The 19,059-nt window shown below is 40.1% G+C and overlaps 1 protein-coding gene across 1 annotated transcript in view; it reads right to left on the bottom strand.

Annotated features, from left to right (window-relative positions):
• Window positions 1-19,059, bottom strand: part of LOC139729149 (target of rapamycin complex 2 subunit MAPKAP1-like) — a 73,361-nt gene that overhangs the window by 43,748 nt on the left and 10,554 nt on the right. The window contains exon 3 of the mRNA XM_071640078.1: window positions 2,348-2,521. Coding sequence (XP_071496179.1) covers window positions 2,348-2,521 — 174 coding nt within the window. The remainder of the gene's footprint in view (window positions 1-2,347; window positions 2,522-19,059) is intronic.

The raw sequence follows: 19,059 nt of genomic DNA, 5'->3' as shown, positions 1-19,059 counted from the left end.
GAAACCACAATCACGTTTTGATGCATACTGGTGGGCTCAACTTTAATTGTATGCAACATTGTCTCATTGTCAGCAATGTAAAAAAAAAGAAAGAAGACATCATTATGAACTAGTCGTTAGAAGCTGACTGCTGCTTTGACCACTGTTCATGCATCCATAACCTGTCTGGCTCAGACATGACATTTCTGTTCACTTTCAACCCAAAGAGTGATCTGTATTAAACCACCAAAAATTCTTATCACTTTCAGTACACCTGTAAACACTTCTGTGTATTTATGTGATACATCATAACAAATTCTAAAGCAGAATGTCAGAATTAGCATGGCAACAAAAGCAATAGAGTCCATAAGTTTTAAGCAATTTTTTTTCTCTGAATTCCGCATACATGTATATGATCTGTAAATCAAAGCTGACCATGCTTCATTACATGCAAAGTTTTCCACGCTGGTAGGTCGGATTTTACATTCCTCAATGTAACTACAACAGAAGATAACGTGTTAGATGCGTTTTACCTTTTTCCATTGATGACACATAACATTTATAGATTCTGCACATAAAAATCATGAAAAAAGTACATACTACTGTATTACCAGAAATTCTTGAGTGCATGCAACTTTTGTGAAGAGCCACAATTCTGGAAAGGTTCACACCGTTAAATTGGCCATCAGCTCCAGTTCACTAAAGTTTCATGCTGCGAATGTTTCTGGTTTTACAGTATCTTGACTTCGATTACAAACATGTTTTACATTGGCACAACAGCAGGTTTAGACAATTACTAAAACCAAACCAACATTCAAAGACAACAAAAAATAGGAATCTGATGATCAGAAAGTTCAGAGGGCGTATGCCCTACGTGTTCCTTGCGTGAACCTGCCTCTTTCGTTACAAGTGGTGTATCCAATAGGTTTGTTCTAAACCCTCTATCAACTCCCTTCCAAAGTCGGGGCTGCTACCCATTAATTCCTGCAAATAGCAACAGGCAACCACTGTCTGAAGCGTCATTAGTTCAGTACTGAATTTTGGCAAGCTGCTTCTGCTAGTAGTAAGAGCGTGAAATCCTCCTCTAAAACTGTCCCTACGAAGCTCTCAGTCTCGATAAAATCATGCCAGAAGACTGGGATTGAACTCCTTGGAAAGTTGGGCAAACCAAGCAGACGAAGAATATCGTTGGCTGCATTTGCTCCCTAACAAGTTCGTCAAACACGGCGCGGACACTCTGACCTTTCCCCCAAGTGTACCCATGGAGCGATATCAGCGCATTCAAGCTTAAATGAGTAGTGTCATTGGTGGGCACTGTTAACGCAGAGCACCTTACTTAATGACCAATTGTTTGGTTTTACATTATTCCCCCCATTAGAACGTCGGGCAACTGCTATTCAACGCATTTTAAATGATGAGCGGAGTAGACCGTATTAATCGTGACCTAATTTTATTTGATAAAAATGTTAGCAAGTGAATTCATGAGAAGAGACGGGAACCCTCCCCCCCCCCCCCCCCCCCCAAAAAAAAAAAAAAAAAAAAAAAGAACAGGGATTGTGCCATCTCTCCAGAGAGTAAGAAGGTTTGCGGAAAAGAACAGACACTGCCACATCGAAAATGTCCCCTTTGGTCAGGCTGTAGTCCCACTCCCTTCCTTCCTTGATGGTATTCTTTGAATCACAAAGAGGCCAGCAACTGCTACAAAACAATAAATGAATAAAAGACAGACTTTTCTTCCTGCCTTCTATTATGCTATTCCTCCAGAAGGGCGTACTTCTCATCAGCTGCAATCATTTATCTGAGCACTGCCGTCTGCCATACAAATGTAATAATTTAATCCTGATTCAACACACCCTCGTAAGTAAGTCTTGTACTCTCTTCAAATTTTTCAGTGAATAAGGTAAGTGTCACTGACACAAAGAACCACAAAAGAGAAGACCAAGAAAACCAAATTGCCGCAGTCTGTGAAGAAGATGAATAGGACGACCCTGGTGATGTCATACCTTCAAGTTACACTCCTAACCAGGTCTCTTTTCAAATAAATCCATATACAGATCTCTGCAAAGTGTCACAAGCTCAATTTTTTTCCCCAAGCAGTGAAGAGCTTTATGAGAGATAAACTAATTTGCATTAAAGGACGAATGTGAAGAAAGTGCTCAAACATAGCCACATTGTTGTCATGTTGTAGACCAACAACCACAGCATGACTACAAGCACTGACAATGTAACACTGTGCACTACATTTGACATAAAAGCACACCCATTCCTTTTAATAAATATTAATATTCATTCTTTACATGAGCACTGGTCCATCACAGTAACAAAACAACAATTTCTGGTAGAAAATCTTCGGTTTCGGGGGCATTACCTGGAAAATCAGAAGCGCCCTCTTTCCACTGGATCCTGCGACACTGGGTCTGCGTCATGCGGTCTTGCCTCAGCTTTTCCAGTCGTACCGCGGTGTTGGACCGGTGCCGAAAGCTGTAGTCAAAGCTGGACTCAATTTCATACGATTCCCCATAGATGTCCACATCATCATAACCTGCAGTATCATCAACGTGAAAAACAAAAGATAATAAGTCAAGACAAAAATCGACAGAAATTAACTTTAGTTGACATAAATGAACAGGGCAAATATAACTGATTAAACATTATTATTTTGGATTGCTCCTTACAATATTTGCACTCACTGATAATACATGAACATGCGGTTTGGTTCTACAAACAATACTCAGGGCTAAATGGCAGTTATCTTGCTACACTGTAGGTGGGCATTATGTGATCAAGTCCACTGTTTGAAATAAAGTCAATACGCATTTTTAAACATGCATTTGACAAGTGTTTTATCAAACCATTCATGCAACATATTTCAAAACAGACCATAAATGTTTCAAATATGTTTGATCTGTGCAAACAATGGTAATTAAAGAGAATGTTCACAATTTGTAAACTGTTGCCAATGATGTACCTGATGTACCAAAGGTTTTTATACACATTTCATCTGAAATATGTTTAGGGCTGCCCACTGTAGGTACATTGTAGATCTCAATCCCAAACAATTGCATCATGAACTGTCAGGTTACAGAGTAGCCAAAATGAATTGTTTTATCTATTTTTGGTGGCAAAATGCTCCCAATTTGAGTCTACTGTAAAGCAAGGAATTTTTGCGGCATGAAATTTTTGCAAATTGGAGCTGATGTCCTTTTTTGCGGCATGAAATTTTTGTGAAATGCCACTGACAATCAATGCATATACATATGTAGTGTAGACAAGAACTTTCTTAAAGGACAAGTTCACCTTCATAGACATGTGGGTTGAGTGAATGCAGCAATATTAGTAGAGCACATCATTGAGAGTTTGAGGAAAATCGGACAATCCGTTAAAAAGTTATGAATTTTTGAAGTTTCTGCTCACTAAAGGATGGATGAGAAGACTACTATAGCTTGTGATGTCACATGAGTACAACGATATAAAGAAAGAATAAAGAAAATTCAACATATTTTCACTTTTCTCGCATAACAAAAGAACACCTGACTTCTCTCTTTCAGAAGGCAGGGGGAATAATATTACCCTTAACATATGTCAGTAGCAAGTCGAAGAAATGTGCACTTTATTCAAAAAGTAAAGTTTTGTGAAATTCTCTTTTTATTTTCTTTATATGGTTGTACGCATATGACATCATACACTGTAGTAGTCTTCTCATCCAGCAGTGACTATGCAGATACTTTAAAAATTCATAACTTTTGAATGAATTGTCCGATTTTCCCCAAACTTTCACTGATGTGTTCTACTAATATTGTTGCATTCACTCAATCCACATGTATATAAAGGTGGACTTGTCCTTTAAGTTATCAAATTTTGACACTTGCGAAATTCGCAAAATGAAAATCCATGCGCACATTTCCGGTTTTACAGTAATTTACTTCTTGAGTTTGTCTGGTATCTGACATCGCAGCAAGCAAAACCATAGCAGCATTTGCAGGGTTTCTCCACATGTGACAATTTTTTACTATGTTTCTTAACCAACTGCAGAATGTTCAGACACTGAATTGAGTCTTCTTGCTGAACGTTGACAGAAAAACAACATCTAAACACGCTTTGTTGCAACAGCTTTGGTCACACACTTCATAACTTGTCAATCAAACAAGGCAGCACCACTGCAAAGCTTCACACGCTAGAGTACGTATCAATATGAATGTAACACACCAAAGTTGAAAGAAATATTGAGCAGATGGCTTACAGTCACTCAAAACTAAGAAAACCAAATAGAAACACACCACGAACCCACACGGTCTCCCAAAGTGTTTGGGAGGAGCATGATTCAAGCTTACTTTCTGACTTACCACCAAAAAAAAACACACAAAAAAACAAACAAAGAAAATCATTAGACTGGCAGACAACATGTTTCTTATTTATGCTTCACTAATAAGCTCTTCACCGATCTGAAAAGGCAGGCTTGTCAGCCCTGCCACTACATCAAATGCTTTGCTTACAAGTTGGTCTTTATTGAGCGGGGGGCCTGTCAAAGTAACAACATTGCAAGCCCCTCAAGTGTGTGGCACATGAATGTTGGCAGAGCTCTCCTAGCTTTCAAATGGCTCATGTAACCAGTATTTGATGGCACACAGTCCAAACAGACACGGGGTCTGTCTTCCGGAAAAACAGGCAGTGGCTCCCTGCACCAAACCTTCACGCGATCAACCACAAATTCTATTTGGGTGTGGCCGCACATATGATATAAAAACTTCCTTTTTTTTAACATAAAAGCTACCCAAAAAGTAGGCTGATGAGAAACTAATATACTGAGTGAACACAGAGTGAAATCAGAAATCCTCTTCAGTAACAGTGCCCTTTATAGAACAGGTAGCAAAAATCCTGCGATTTCATTGGTCGAGAGCTGCATGTTGATTTTAACTGGCCGTACGCTGCCACACTGAGGACAGCCACTGTAAACATGTTATCGTACACTTGTAGAAAGAGTTTGAACACTATTAAAGCAAGCATTCGTGCACTCTGTAGCAAACCAAACAAACCATGCATCCAGTAAATTCACGGTGCATCCAGTAATTACTGGATGCAAGGTTGAAAGTACTAGATGCATGGTTTTCATCTTTGGCCAGCTCAAAGGGAATGCATCAAGTACATTTGCCATCAGGTAACATGATCAAAAAATGGCTTTCTGGCACAAAAAAAAAAATGTGTCGCCCATTCTATAAAACAGATGACGCACACTATGTCTTTTCGTGCGTCGGTAGGAAAAGTATGCATGTGGTAACTATGGAATTCAGCCTAAAGCTACTTGGTGCAGCCTCATGGGTTAAGAATTCCATAGTTACCTTATGCACACAATCATCATTTGTTGCCATTACATCATTTGTATACTAGCTGACACCTGCTGGCTGCAAGCACACTTCTTAAGAGCAGAAAATCATCGTACTAACAGCAAAGAGGGAGCCAAATGATATTGCCATGGGATTCTTAGATCATGGTGTCAAGACAGATTTTTCTGCCAGCTGTCAGAGCTCAATCATAGGATACGTTTAACAGCATCATCACAAGAAATCTCCAGACAGAGCCATAGCAAACATCTGCAGAAAGTCTCAAGTGCGGGACAGGACATCGGATTTTGTACAGCAAATACCACTAACGTCCTTCTGCCAGCCATGAGACAACATGTATAGTTCATCACAAACAACCGCAGAAGGACTCAAGTTTGGGACAGGATGCTGGTTTTTGCATAGAAGATACGGCTAACATCCTTCTGCCACCCACGTGATGACACATTGTTGGTTAATCAGTTCCCTTTACTTGGCAGCCACACCACACCTATGACCCCTTTGCAATGCTCTTGATACAACCCTCCAAAAAACCAACCTGTAAAACCGAGGTTGAGATGTAAACCCACCCCTCCCCCAAGAGCCTGTGTTTACGCTGCTCTTGTAATTTCGGTTTGTTTGGCGGCTGCCGAGTCCCTGCGACATGGGCATTGCTGCCCATCCCATTGTTTGAACTTGGACCTAATTGATCTTGCCCAATTCGTCACCGATCTTCTCAATCTCTTTCTCTCTCTTTCTCCTTCCCCATCTTGCCTCCAATCTTCCACCCTTCATCCTATTCCGTTCCTTTCCCTCCATGCCTCCAATCTTCCACCCTTCATCCTATTCCGTTCCTTTCCCTCCATGCCTCCAATCTTCCACCCTTCATCCTATTCCGTTCCTTTCCCTCCATGCCTCTATCAGTTTACAATCTTTTTCTTTCACTCTCCTTCCATCAATTGTCTTATTGTATTAAAATCAAATTACAACATTATATTAAAGGTTGTACATTTTGCACAAAGTCACAAAATTTTGCATGGTCGAAGGATATCCCCCAACATTGTGTATGAAATCTTATGATGATATATTGCCTCAAAAGTCTTCAAGAAAAAGAAAAAAAATTAACTTACGTCACTTGAGAATACGTTCCCCTATTGTACCCAGAATAATGGTTGAAATTTTTTCTGGGTCTGAAAATGTTTACTAGAAATCTATAGTGATGCTTTCCCCCTCCATCATAAAGAAGCTTCCAGTTTTATCATTCTGAAGAAAGGTTTGAATTACCTACCTCTACAATATACCAGCTTCTGAAAGGAATCTAATTTCAAGGTTGCTACAGGGAAACATGAACTTCAAGGGTAGGAGCTATCTTAAGTAACAGTGCCCGTAATTACGCTCTAGGAATTTGTATCAAATGGGCATGTTACGAAACATTTACGAAACTAACAAGCACTGGCAGATAGAACTTTCTACAGCATGTATATTCATGTTTCTTCCTGATACTCGAGGCACAGCAAGGGATACATGTACACTAGGTAATCAATAAGATTTGCACCATGCATCAAATCCTATCAAATGTCCACAAAGTAATGTTATAGGCAGTTATCTCAGAGCTCCTGTGGGCCAAATATTTATCTCAGTGCAGTTCTGTACACGTATCTCTGCATCACATCAATACAGTCAAACCTACATACGTGGCCACCTGTCTTAGTGGCTACCTGCAGTATGCAGCCACTAAATATAATTCTCCTAACCTCCTCGCCCCCCCCCCCCCGAAAAAAGTAAATTTAAAGGCAACCGGTCGTCGCAGGCGATTCGCAGCTCAGTAGAAAAGCACGACAAGCTGCTTCTCCCGTTATTGTACCCCCGTACGTACCGAATGCCGAACACGACGCTACGCAGCGCACCAGCGAAAACCAGATGGGGCACGAGAGCCGTGCGAGCCGTCCACTGTAATTTCAACATGGACGCCCGAATACCTACCGAATGGGGCCGAATGGGTGCACGCACAAAACCGCACAACAGCCATGCGCATGAAAATCTCTCCTGTGTACGCGTCCCCGGTCGCGACACAACAGTAGAGCTGTGTGGTGTACGTACGTACGTATCTGGCTGCAGTGCAATCTCTGTTTATCTGCACCATGGTGCCAATTTCAGCAATCTAAGCAATAATATTTTAAAATGTCTGAAAATATTATATAACAATATTTTAAATCATTCATATATTACTTGGTTTGATATTTGGTATTTATAAATATGCTTTGATGAAGAAATATTAAAACTCTAAACTTCATGTATAGCAAGTTGCAATGCTTATGGCCATATGGCGGGTTGTTTTGATCTCATTGGCAATATTGTCTGCTGCAGTGCTGCGTCAGCTGTGTTACAGTATGTTGGGCCGGATCGGAACATAACAAAGTTGGTATAAAGTCGTCGGTACCGGTATGTCAATATCAATAATGTGTGTGGTATGCGTGTACTGTTTCGGATTAGCCTTGGCTTTGGTTTAGTAATGAAACCTCACAATGGAGATCAAAACAGCCGTCCAACTCGAGTAAAACGTATCTACTTGTTTGACGCGCTATCGACGAGTGGAGAACGCAGAGAGACGTGTTCTTACACGCATGCTTAGGGCAGCTCGACAGGGAGGTTTCCTCTCACCTCCCTGCTTAGGACAAGTAAGAGACCAGTGGAGAGCTTCAGCGTCAGCGTGCCGATGAAAAAATTGCTTTCCACTTGCTGGAGTTGCATGAACAGTTTTGCAGGAATTTAGAATGTGCAAATTCGTGTTACGGCATGCACGGTGGAATTGTAATGCCACGGCTTACGCCAATCAAGCAACCCCAGCTGACCAAGTCGACAACTTCAAGGAATCCAGATCCAGATGATGTGTAAGTAACGTTAGAAGTCTATTACATGAATCAATGATTGAAGTGGAATGACGTTTTCTAATCTATCTTTAACTGCTAGGGCCTTTGCGTTTCATCGACAAGTAGGCCTATTTTTCTATGTATAATTCCGAGAAAAACGTCTCTAAGTTCTCATTTATGTCAAATTATGATAACGCCGTAATAGAAATGACATTTGCTGGGTCAGTTTATCGCTTCTTAAAAACTGACCCAGCAGTAGGCAGCAAATGTCATTAGTCAGGGAATCGCAAGTAGTGGTAAGTTTTTTGTCATCACAGTATTGAGAATTTAAAGTATTTCATGTGCAAATGTAGAATCTAGATAGATACAGAGAGGTCACTTTCCTGAGCAGCTAGCGTCAACAATCCAGGTTAAATTTGCATAGCCAGATTTCATGGCTGCGATTCAAATACTGTTTGTCCCCATTGATTTAACTGTATAGCAAAGTCTCCTCTTTCATCATATTTAGGGGCCCTACATTTTAAGTTTGGTTAAGGAATTTTGATAAAGATTGTAATTTTCATAAGCTTGGCAAAAGTTTCAGGCATCTATGTTGCATTTATAGTCAAACTTCCAATGCATTTGGTCCAATAATTTGAAACCAAATTCAAGTGATCCAGTGAAGTGTACATCTTTTCATGTGAATTATACAAGTATGTTGAAATGTAAATTCTGAAGAAAAAAAAAATCGATCCTTTACAGTTGAAATTCGTTAAAGTTTGGTTACACTGACAGTGTCAGGTCAGTGGTAGTAAGTACTACAGAGTTACAGTAGTGTACGTACAATACCCTTGTACGTGAAAGTTACAGTTTTATTTACCTTCACATCTTCATATAGGAGTGTCTATTAGGGATATTAGGGATGGTCATAGGTCAAGGGGAAATATGAACCTATCAGTTTGTAACATGCTAATATGTACAGGTATGAGCTTCATCAAGTACGATTAATTGGTATCCGTGGCACATCCCTTATTTGTTGATCAAAGGTACGCCTCTGATTGGTATTTATCAGTGTTTGGTAGAAAGCTAACCCATTACAATGGCTTTGCGATGTTACACTGAGTTGACTATGGACAAAGGTCTACTGTCCGCGATTTTCATTAATTTGTAGGGCATTTTTCACACATAACCTCAAATACTGATACTTGTGATAGGTTATATTTATAATGGTTATCCTTCACACTGTATTGTTGAGACAATAGTGTTCTGTTTGTTTGTGTAAGAGGGAGATAGACAATAATTTCTTTATGCTCCTGTCTGAAGAAGGCATTACATCTTATTTGTCATGTACTTATCTATGAGTTTTAATGTTCACTTTGTGTGTGTGTGTGTGTGTTTTTTTTATTAAAGATTATTCACACCAGGCTAAGCTGACAGAACTATAACTGTGAGTTTACCTAGTCAAATGAAAGGGTTTCGGCATTGCTTCTTACATATAGTATATTCCAGGCAGGTGATACAACGCTCACCTTCTTCATATTAGTTAGTAAAACAATGAAGAGTGCAAAAATACTGCATAAATGTGCAGTGCAACTGTGGCCGTTGGCCGTTGGCCCTGCACGGGCACAGTCGCTTCCCCGTCCTGAATTTACACACGCCAGGGCAAGTACATGATACAGGCAGGGTCTCCGACCCAATCGTCCGCGTTCAGAATAGACAACTCGGCGGTAATATCCGCTACCCATGACGATGTGTCATCGTCCATGATGGCCACCCTATCTATTATAATGTGGTCTGCACTCACTAATCTGATCTGATCTGATGATTAGATTACAGTATAGTTGACGAGTGACGACGATCGACGATGCGATGAAGAGAATGCGTAGTCGTACGAAGTATACGCAGCTAGCTACTAGCTCATGCGAACATCACACAGTACATACAGTATACCATACATTCAACCAGGGAGGTGGCTCTTCCACCTCCCTGATTCAACTCACATTACACAAAACGTACTGTCCCGCGCTCAGCAAGCGATCGCGAGCAATCGAGATACTATAGCGCGATACATTGCTTTAGGGATGTCTTGTGCACACACACATTTCGCTTCGTAGCAACTTCGGAAGCGAGTTTACGTGCTGCCGCCCGCGGCTGAAATATGTCCATGTATCCTCGCGACTGGGTGTCTTTAAAGTCACTGTCTAAAACGGCCACTTTTTTTTTGTCTCCCTTGGGTGGCTGGTATAGACAGGTTTGACTGTGTAAATGGGCCTTTTGCAACTGACAATTCTGCCTCTGACCAATCTTGTCTTTACAGTGCGAACAGGGTCTCAGTTTCTACATGCAATCCTCATTGTGTTAAGTCTGTCCCCCTATTTGTCTATCACATTCTGGCATTCTCATTTAGTACTCTTTTACTCTGCCTCTCCTGCCTAAACTCTTATATCTTTGACTTGTGTGCATGTCTCTCTCTCTCTTGCTGTCATTCACTGTACTATTTTTAATTTTGTCTCTCTCTCTGTTTCTTCCCCTCTCTCTCTCAATCTCCATATATTTCTCTCTCCCTCTATCTCTCACTTTCTCTCCATCTTCATCTCTCCCATCTTAATCTTCATATATTTCTCTTTCTCTATCTCTCTCTCCCCAATCTCAATCTCCATATATTTCTCTCTCCCTCTATCTCTCACTTTCTCTCCATCTATGTCTCTTCTCCTATCTTAACCTTCATATATTTCTCTTTCTCTATCTCTCACTCCCTCTCTTCCCAATCTCAATCTCCATATATTTCTCTCTCCCTCTATCTCTCACTTTCTCTCCATCTCCATCTCTCCCATCTTAATCTTCATATATTTCTCTTTCTCTATCTCTCTCTCCCCAATCTCAATCTCCATATATTTCTCTCTCCCTCTATCTCTCACTTTCTCTCCATCTATGTCTCTTCTCCTATCTTAACCTTCATATATTTCTCTTTCTCTATCTCTCACTCCCTCTCTTCCCAATCTCAATCTCCATATATTTCTCTCTCCCTTCTATCTATCTCTATCTATATTTCTCTTATCCCGATCTCCATCTACTTCTCTCTCCTTTTACATTATGTGTATCTCTCATTTTGTATCTCTCTCTCTATCTCTCTCTCTCCTTCTAATTCTCTCTCCATTTGTCTGTCTCTCTATCTATATATCTCCCTCTTCCTATCTCTCTCTCTCTCCTTCCCTTGCTCTCTGATTCTTTCTCTCAGTCTCTTCTGTTCCTGATACCATCGTTCTCCCTCCCACCCCATCCTCTTAATTGTACTTTGTCTTTATTTGTATGCTTCTGTTTGGCCGGAGGGGAAGTTTCTTCAAAAAGGCAGTAATTTCTGTGCTGAGTCATTAGTCACACTTCAATTATAAATCAGAATTGAGGGGGGCAAAGAGAGACACCCCTTCTCTTCCTCGAACCCTTCCTTCCCGAATCTCCCCAACTCCTGTCATTCTATGTTTCTTGCTCACTGGAGCATTTTCTTGCTACAAATTGTATAAATAAATAAATGACTCAGGTTTATTGGTCTTTATTCAGACTGACACTCCAGATCTTAACCTTTGGCATTAAAGGCCCTATCTTATTTTTTATCTAAAAAATACATACAGATAGAACACAGCAGAATAATAACCCTTGCAATTGCAATTGCAATTGCAATTATGTATTACAAAGCATAAACATATATGCCTTATCAACAAGCACAGACGCAAGGAAACATACACTCTTGCTAAGTCATTTCACGACATAACTGCTATTGGTGTACTTTTCATTTTAAATACTTCTCCACCAGATAGGGACAACTTAGGATGGATGTCACGGGTATGTTTGTCTACTCTGATGTCTTTCCATCCTCTGACACTATATGTTTGAGCAGTAGCTATAAAGGACCTTCAACAGACCATCAGCAAACTGGCTTCAGAATAGAAATAAGAACCATTTCCTCATGACATACTTCCTTTTAATACGCTCATAGAACTATTACTAATACAATGTCTCCATTGACATTATACATTGGTACAAAATATGATTATCACAAACTAAAATTGCAACCTCTGTCCTCCTAAGATTTGTAAAGTTGGCATGATGCTACATCTATGTGAATGATACATCACATCTCTGTTGATTTCATGTAATTTAAAAAAAAAAAGGAATTCAGTGAACATTTGAATACATTTCTATTGTAGATCATATGTGAGACAATAGCAGCATCACATTTGTCAATTTGAATGAATGGAAGCATCTGATGTCACTGTTTGGGAAAACATGGGGAAATCTGTCAAATTGTTCCAGAAACAGTCACGGTGTGTCTACTACACATCTGCAACATGCTCCTCAAGTTTTTATTGTCGAGTCTAGCAGAGTACCTACATGTACGTCCTCGGACAAGATGTTTTTACCCACCAAGTCCCTCTCGACTCAGGTGTATAAATGGGTACCTGGGGTATAATGATAAGGGCAGGGTCCCCTGGAAGAACAGTGCTAGCAATGGAGAAGTTTCCCAGAGTAATTGACCAAATAAGATTGTATTCTGTTTGCCAATAAGCACAGACGATGGGGAAACAATCTCGCCATGAAGAGGGGCTCAAGTAATCCTACTTAATCCTGCTAATCCCTGCTGCACTACCAGGAATCCTTGCAGTGGCCTGACACATGATTTTTAACCCCAGGGGGCTTGTCTGACTTCCATTCTGGCCAGCTCAACAGAAAGCCACCAAAACAACTTTGACAAGTTAAGGCAAAGAGGACACACGCATGGTAAGGGTTAAACTCGCAACTCGATATCCAACCGAAAAAAAAAAATATTGTTGACCTATGATTTTACTCTTTTGAGATAATCATTTAACAGTAAAGGAGCATATCTGCAGTTAACAGGAGCAGAGGAATCGAGTTTTCCCTTCTTTCTCTGTCATAAGTTCATATCTACCTTTGATGACAGCAAGCAACACATAGCATCAAGTATTGGTATTAGATTTCACCCTAGCTATTTGAGATCGTATTATTTGCACTTTACAACTTACTGTGCTTTGTTTGCGGACTGGTAGGCAAATTGGAGTGCCTTCCTGCACCAGATTGGCTCAGATGTCTGGGATACTGATTGTCAATGAACAATAATGCCCTATTCCCTATTGTGTCACCATGGTGTTCCTGTTGGACTGTGGCCACATTGTTACACCCAAGTGGGCTTGCTAATTTTGCAACTACTATACATGTCAAGCTTGAAAGGATTACTCAATGCTGAAGAAAAAGCTTGGCAAGTCATATTGCATGTTGTAAATCCCTGGGAGCATAAAGAGTTAATGAGCAAGTCTGCTTTGTTCTGCATCATTGCCGTATATGAAAGTGCATTATACACACTATTATGGTTACAATGAACCTATTATACATGACATAGTGATACACTTTCAGCATGTAAACAAGAGACCATGTTTTTGCCTTTGTTACTGTTGTAGTCTGGTCCCTGTAAAGTATGGTAAGAGTATACATTGCACTTAGACAAACAAATAATAGTGAATAGATAATGTCAGCACAAACTCTATGACACCAAACATCTTGATGCATTCCTCTTTTTTTCTTTAAAACTACTAATTTCCCCCTTCTCATCACTCACACCCACACACACACACATATAAACACACACATATACATACATATTTACAAATATTAAGAATTAAGAATTTATAATTCAAAAGAATGTGAACTCTTTGTCAGTTGTTTGAATTAAAAACAAACTCAAGCCTTTAAAGAAGTCTAAAACTATTCATAAGTGTTTCTCTTTCCCCTTAGTATCCTTTCTAAAGAAAATTCTGCATGACTAAATCATCAATACAAATTCAGCTGCACACAGGAAGATTAACCTTCACCTTTAGAGTCATTCTGATACTGCAGTATCAATGTAGCGGGTGATGAGATGGCAATGCAAACTCTGGCACTTCAAAACCCATTACCAACGTTGCGCCGCAAGAATCCGCCGGTGAAAGGTGACACATGCCTTGATGCAGTAAATGTTTATTGTACCCTCTGTCCACTTAGCCATGCAATTATTCCAAACAGCGCAATCCCCTCCCACCTCGCAAGACGTTTTGATTTACAGCCCCCATTACCCCGCGCCGATGTGCCACCGTCACACACAGTCATTGCTACTCTTAAGGACAAGAACGTGTCCTGCATTTTTCTCCCCCCTGCGCGACTGGTAGGGGGGAGGAGGAGGAGGTGGGGGATGGGGAGAAGGGCGGAAGAGGCATTGTGTACCGGTATCAAGAAAACAAGTGGCTATGCACCGACTCCCGTTTCATCAACGACCAAGAACCAAAGGAAGAGTAAACTCTATGACAACACAAGATGGAGGGGAAATTGGCTTGATAATGAGAGAGAATCGACAAAATAATTTGTTGTTTCTTCCAATCGGATTTGATTTGAACCCTCTTACACCAGCAGACACCAGAGACTAATATCCATTTTTCACTGTCATCCCCCGGAGAGGCCCGAGTCAGTGGTATTATAGAGACTACTGGATGCATTTTGGTCTTCTTATCTTTTTTTTTTTCCAATTTGTGTAGAGCAAGTGACTGTTTGCAATTATTTTATTTCTTTTCTTGCAGCAGTCCTGTGAGCTTGTTTTTGTTGATGCTTAAGGAATAAAGAGAGAGAAAGGGAGAGACAGAGAGAGAAGAAAGAGAGGAAGAGAGAGAGAGAGAGGAGAGATGGAGAGGAAAAGCAATTGTGAGTAGATATCAAGGACAACAGTGACTATATGGGACCCCCATTTTACGAAGGTACCAAACTCAGGGCACAGAATCCCACCAACACAAGGGAGGAGTAATCTGGGGTAATCAGCAAGACAATTTGTGTCTTTTTTTTTTCAAATTAGATGTGATCTGAACTCTCTATAAAAAATACATAGACACAATATACCACTCGCTGTTTTCATTGTCGTGCACTAAAACAGGCTGTCAATGCTGGTAAATTGCGGTTACTGGGTACGTGTTGGTCTTTTCATTGTGCACATGTGGCTCCATTTTGAAGTTCGTTCATTCATTCATTCATTCATTCATTCATTCATGTATTCCTACATGCGTATGCCAGGTTGACACCATGTGGGCTCTTAACTAGTCCACCTGGGAGCATCATAGGGGATTGCAGAAATACATGTATTCCCTTGTTTTCTGGTGAGATAGCGGGAGAGAGATAGAAAAAAAGAGAGAGAAAGAGTATATGTGTGTGTGTGTGTGTGTGTTTAAGTGTAGGACAGACCATTTTAACAGAATTGTACCATGTTCTTTGTGAGAAGTCAAGCGGGATCTATAACCTTTTGCAGTGTGCTTTCTTTGCCAAATTTCTATGTCTGGCATAGACCAATAAAGATGAATGAATGTTGGAGTGCTTTCTTCGCTGATAGGCACAAATGTCTGGTTACTAATTGTCAGGTGTAAAGGGGTATAGTGCAAAGTGCCAGTCATAAACAAACAAACAAATGTGGTATAGACATACAGGAAGTCCCCAAGGTTGGGGATCTCTAACTCTTCCTATGAGAAGGGATGACACTTATTTCTCATTCCGTCACTCTTGGTTCTCGACCACAAAATTCAACCACTTAAAAAATTGTCTTTATTACATGTCCAAATTCACAAAGTATGTGGCATATAATGTAATTGCAACATATAAATGTAGTTCATCTCTGGGGGTTACAAAAGCTTATATCTTACATTTTGGTGAAAATCACTTCTTTTTTTTAATTGATCATCAGATAATCAGTCAAGTGATGTCCTATCCGAATGCCAGCTGTCTTACCACCAACACGAAGCCAACATGGCATGTCAAAGGGCAGGTGATCCCATTTGTTATCTAGTGCTTTGACTGCCATGATTTTTTCACTCTCCTGAACGGTTGACATTTTTTGAGATAAGATGTTTTGTTGCCCCAGCAGCAAATACATTAGTATCTCTTTGAACTGTAACCATTTCAAAGAGTGTCAGCAGGACACTGTGTTTGATTCTCTGACTTTCAAATGACCTTTAACTTGCATAAATAGCACTTGAAAATGTCTGCATGATGTCTTAGAACTGCTCTAAAGCTTCTCATCTTTAACATAGTTGTCTGAGTACACATACAGTGATGGCTGGTATTGCTTGACCTGTGCAAATCACTCCACATCAAACCCAGTATGTGGGCATTACCCTATCTAACCGTATACCCATGCGCAATATCGTACCAATTGTGACCCTGCATCACAAAACCAACATAGAGAGAACAGACATGAAATTGTTAGTTACAGCAAGAGCAGATTCAGAAATATGATTCAACAGAAATGGACTTTTCTAACCCATCTAAATACTGTAATGGAAAGAAAGTTGTACAAGTACACCCTCTACAGAAGTGTTCCCACAAAAAAGAGACTTAAAACTTTATGGTCTAGTCAAGTGCTTAATCTCACCAAGTTGTGCTCTTCACAATGAACGGGACAAAAGACAGGATGTAAAACACCATAGCTATACCATTTCGATGGGGTTATGGGATTACCGGTAAGCTGGATTTTTGCACACTTATTCAAGTACTTTCGATTCATAACTTAAACAAACTTTCAATGCAATGGCATTATGCTTTCAAAAGTTTTATCAGAACTGAAAGCAAAGAGTGTGATGAGGGTTTTTAAGATATAAAAAAGGACCTCTTCCACATACCTGACCATACAGCCTAGAAACAAAACAAAAAGGAAAGCTAAAGAAAAACTTTAAAAAGGACAACTTTCAATCTATTTCATTACCCTAAAATGTACCGTCAGAATCATGTATAATGGAAAAGGAATTGCTCTGTCAGAAAGTATGAAAAAGTAAAACTGACTAGGGTGACCAAATTCACCTGCAATGTAAAGTAGAGTCTACACATAAAATTGGGTAGTGGGACTTTTTGTTGGGTTTTGTAATGCACAGTCACAATTGATATCCACAGTAACAGGTTCACACACCCTATGATGCCTAAAGGTAAGCAAACAATATGACACTGCAGCCTCATAGCTTAGGCAAATGTATCACTGGAGCAAACCTTTATTCATTTGTTGTTACAAAATAATCCTCTTGATATTTCATAACTGGTAATAATGTCTTTAACCCAACAAATGCCAGGAAATAGGTAGCACACGTTTAAATACATATTCATTACACCATTCAAATGGGCAACATGTGTAATGTGACACTTGATGGTGAACACAGTTTTTCTTCTTACAATGTATGCTATTAAACATGTCACATGTTCACCTCTCATTCTCTGTCTGTCACACACACACACAAACACACACACACACACACACAAACACACACACACTACACATAAAAAATCATGAAGAAGGAGAGTAAAGTTGTAAGGCCCAATTTAATCATGATGAAGATAATTCAAAACACTCGGACTGAAGTGTTCAATGCCACCCTATTGTGTAGTCCCACAAACTATGTCCAAGTGCCCATTTAACAAATATTTAGACTGTACAATGTACTTGTACAGTGTACACCCATGTGATTTCTTTCCACAGGACTGCAATCATAGTGCATGATCATTTTTCAGGCATCAATTTGGGGACAATGGTAGTGTTTCAGCGGAACACATATCCCCATAGAGCAGGTTATGGTTCTGATGCCATGGTGAAAATACATTGTAATGCGTAAAAGTTTGAATTTCACTGCACCGAAGTGGTGATCCTCCAAAAAAAGGGGTTTACAATCACAACTCCTTTTCTACAGTACTAATATTGAATAATACACTTTCAACAACTTTTCCTACAACTCCAACAACAGTGACTGACACAGCTACTTGCAGTGCTCCTCCTTATTTTATCCATTTTGACAGCTCTGTTATTACTTTCCCTTGTTTCTTGACTCATGCTCGGGAATATGGCATCGTCATTATAACTGCCAAGTGCTATATTGTAACTACGACTTTAGTTCTAATACTACTGATAGTGATGTTGCTACAACAGATTGTGTTGATTACCATGGACAAGTTTACCACTACATGTAAAACTTAAAACAGTACCAACTCAACTGTCATTACTATGATACTGCTATTAGTATTATCTTACCAAAGAAGATGATCTGTGCATTCCACTCACTCCTAATACAACATTCTGTCTTTGCAAATCGTGTTTACGGATGTGGCAACGCTGGAATTCATGTTGTCACACATAAATCACCAATCAGTGCTGTTGACTGCAGACCAACAGACGCACAATGAATAATATTGGTGCCATGCTCTGCACTATGCGGTTTTTAATGTTGGTAAATTTGGTCTGTGAAATAAGAATGATTATGCAAAACAAGATACATGAAGCAGTATTTGTTCTGAACAAAGAAAAAAAGAGAGAGAAAGACAGCAAGAGAGAGAGGGAGAGGAAAGAACTGTGTTGAGAAGAAAGCAGGGGGTTAAGGGAAGCTGTGGAGTTGAGAATTGCTCCGTGTATCTACATGATCAAGTGCTGGAGACATCGCGATCAATTTGACCCATTTAACACCCCAAACCGGGAGTGACACGCTGCGTTATCAAATTATCCGGCAGACTCGCGGCGGCCATGCGTGTTTCTAATTCCTGCGCCGAGGAGAAACAAAGCACCGTCAAGCCCAAATTTGTCACAAAATATTACGGCCAATGACGGTTTAATGACGAAGAACTAATCCCCGCCCCTTTCAGCGCGCGGAGACCCCCCGCTTTTCTGGACTCTTGCGCGATTTCCTGCCCCTTTTGCTGGCTCTCACTCCCTAACATCAACATGTCGTGTCTGGTTTAGTTGCATGATTTTTCTTGGGGGGATGGAAGTGAGTTGCGTTCCACCAAACCACTCACCCTCTCTCTTTCTCTCTCTCTCTATCTTTCTGTTTCCCCGTCTACCCCGCTCTCTCTTTCTTTCTGAT

The sequence above is a fragment of the Diadema antillarum genome, unplaced genomic scaffold (assembly GCF_040938485.1).
Source record: "Diadema antillarum isolate AM-2024a unplaced genomic scaffold, OU_Dant_1.0 seq00000220_RagTag, whole genome shotgun sequence".
Taxonomy (NCBI): Eukaryota; Metazoa; Echinodermata; class Echinoidea; order Diadematoida; family Diadematidae; genus Diadema; species Diadema antillarum.
The sequence above is the reverse complement of the archived record's forward strand: the minus strand, read 5'-3'. Positions and strand labels throughout refer to the sequence as shown.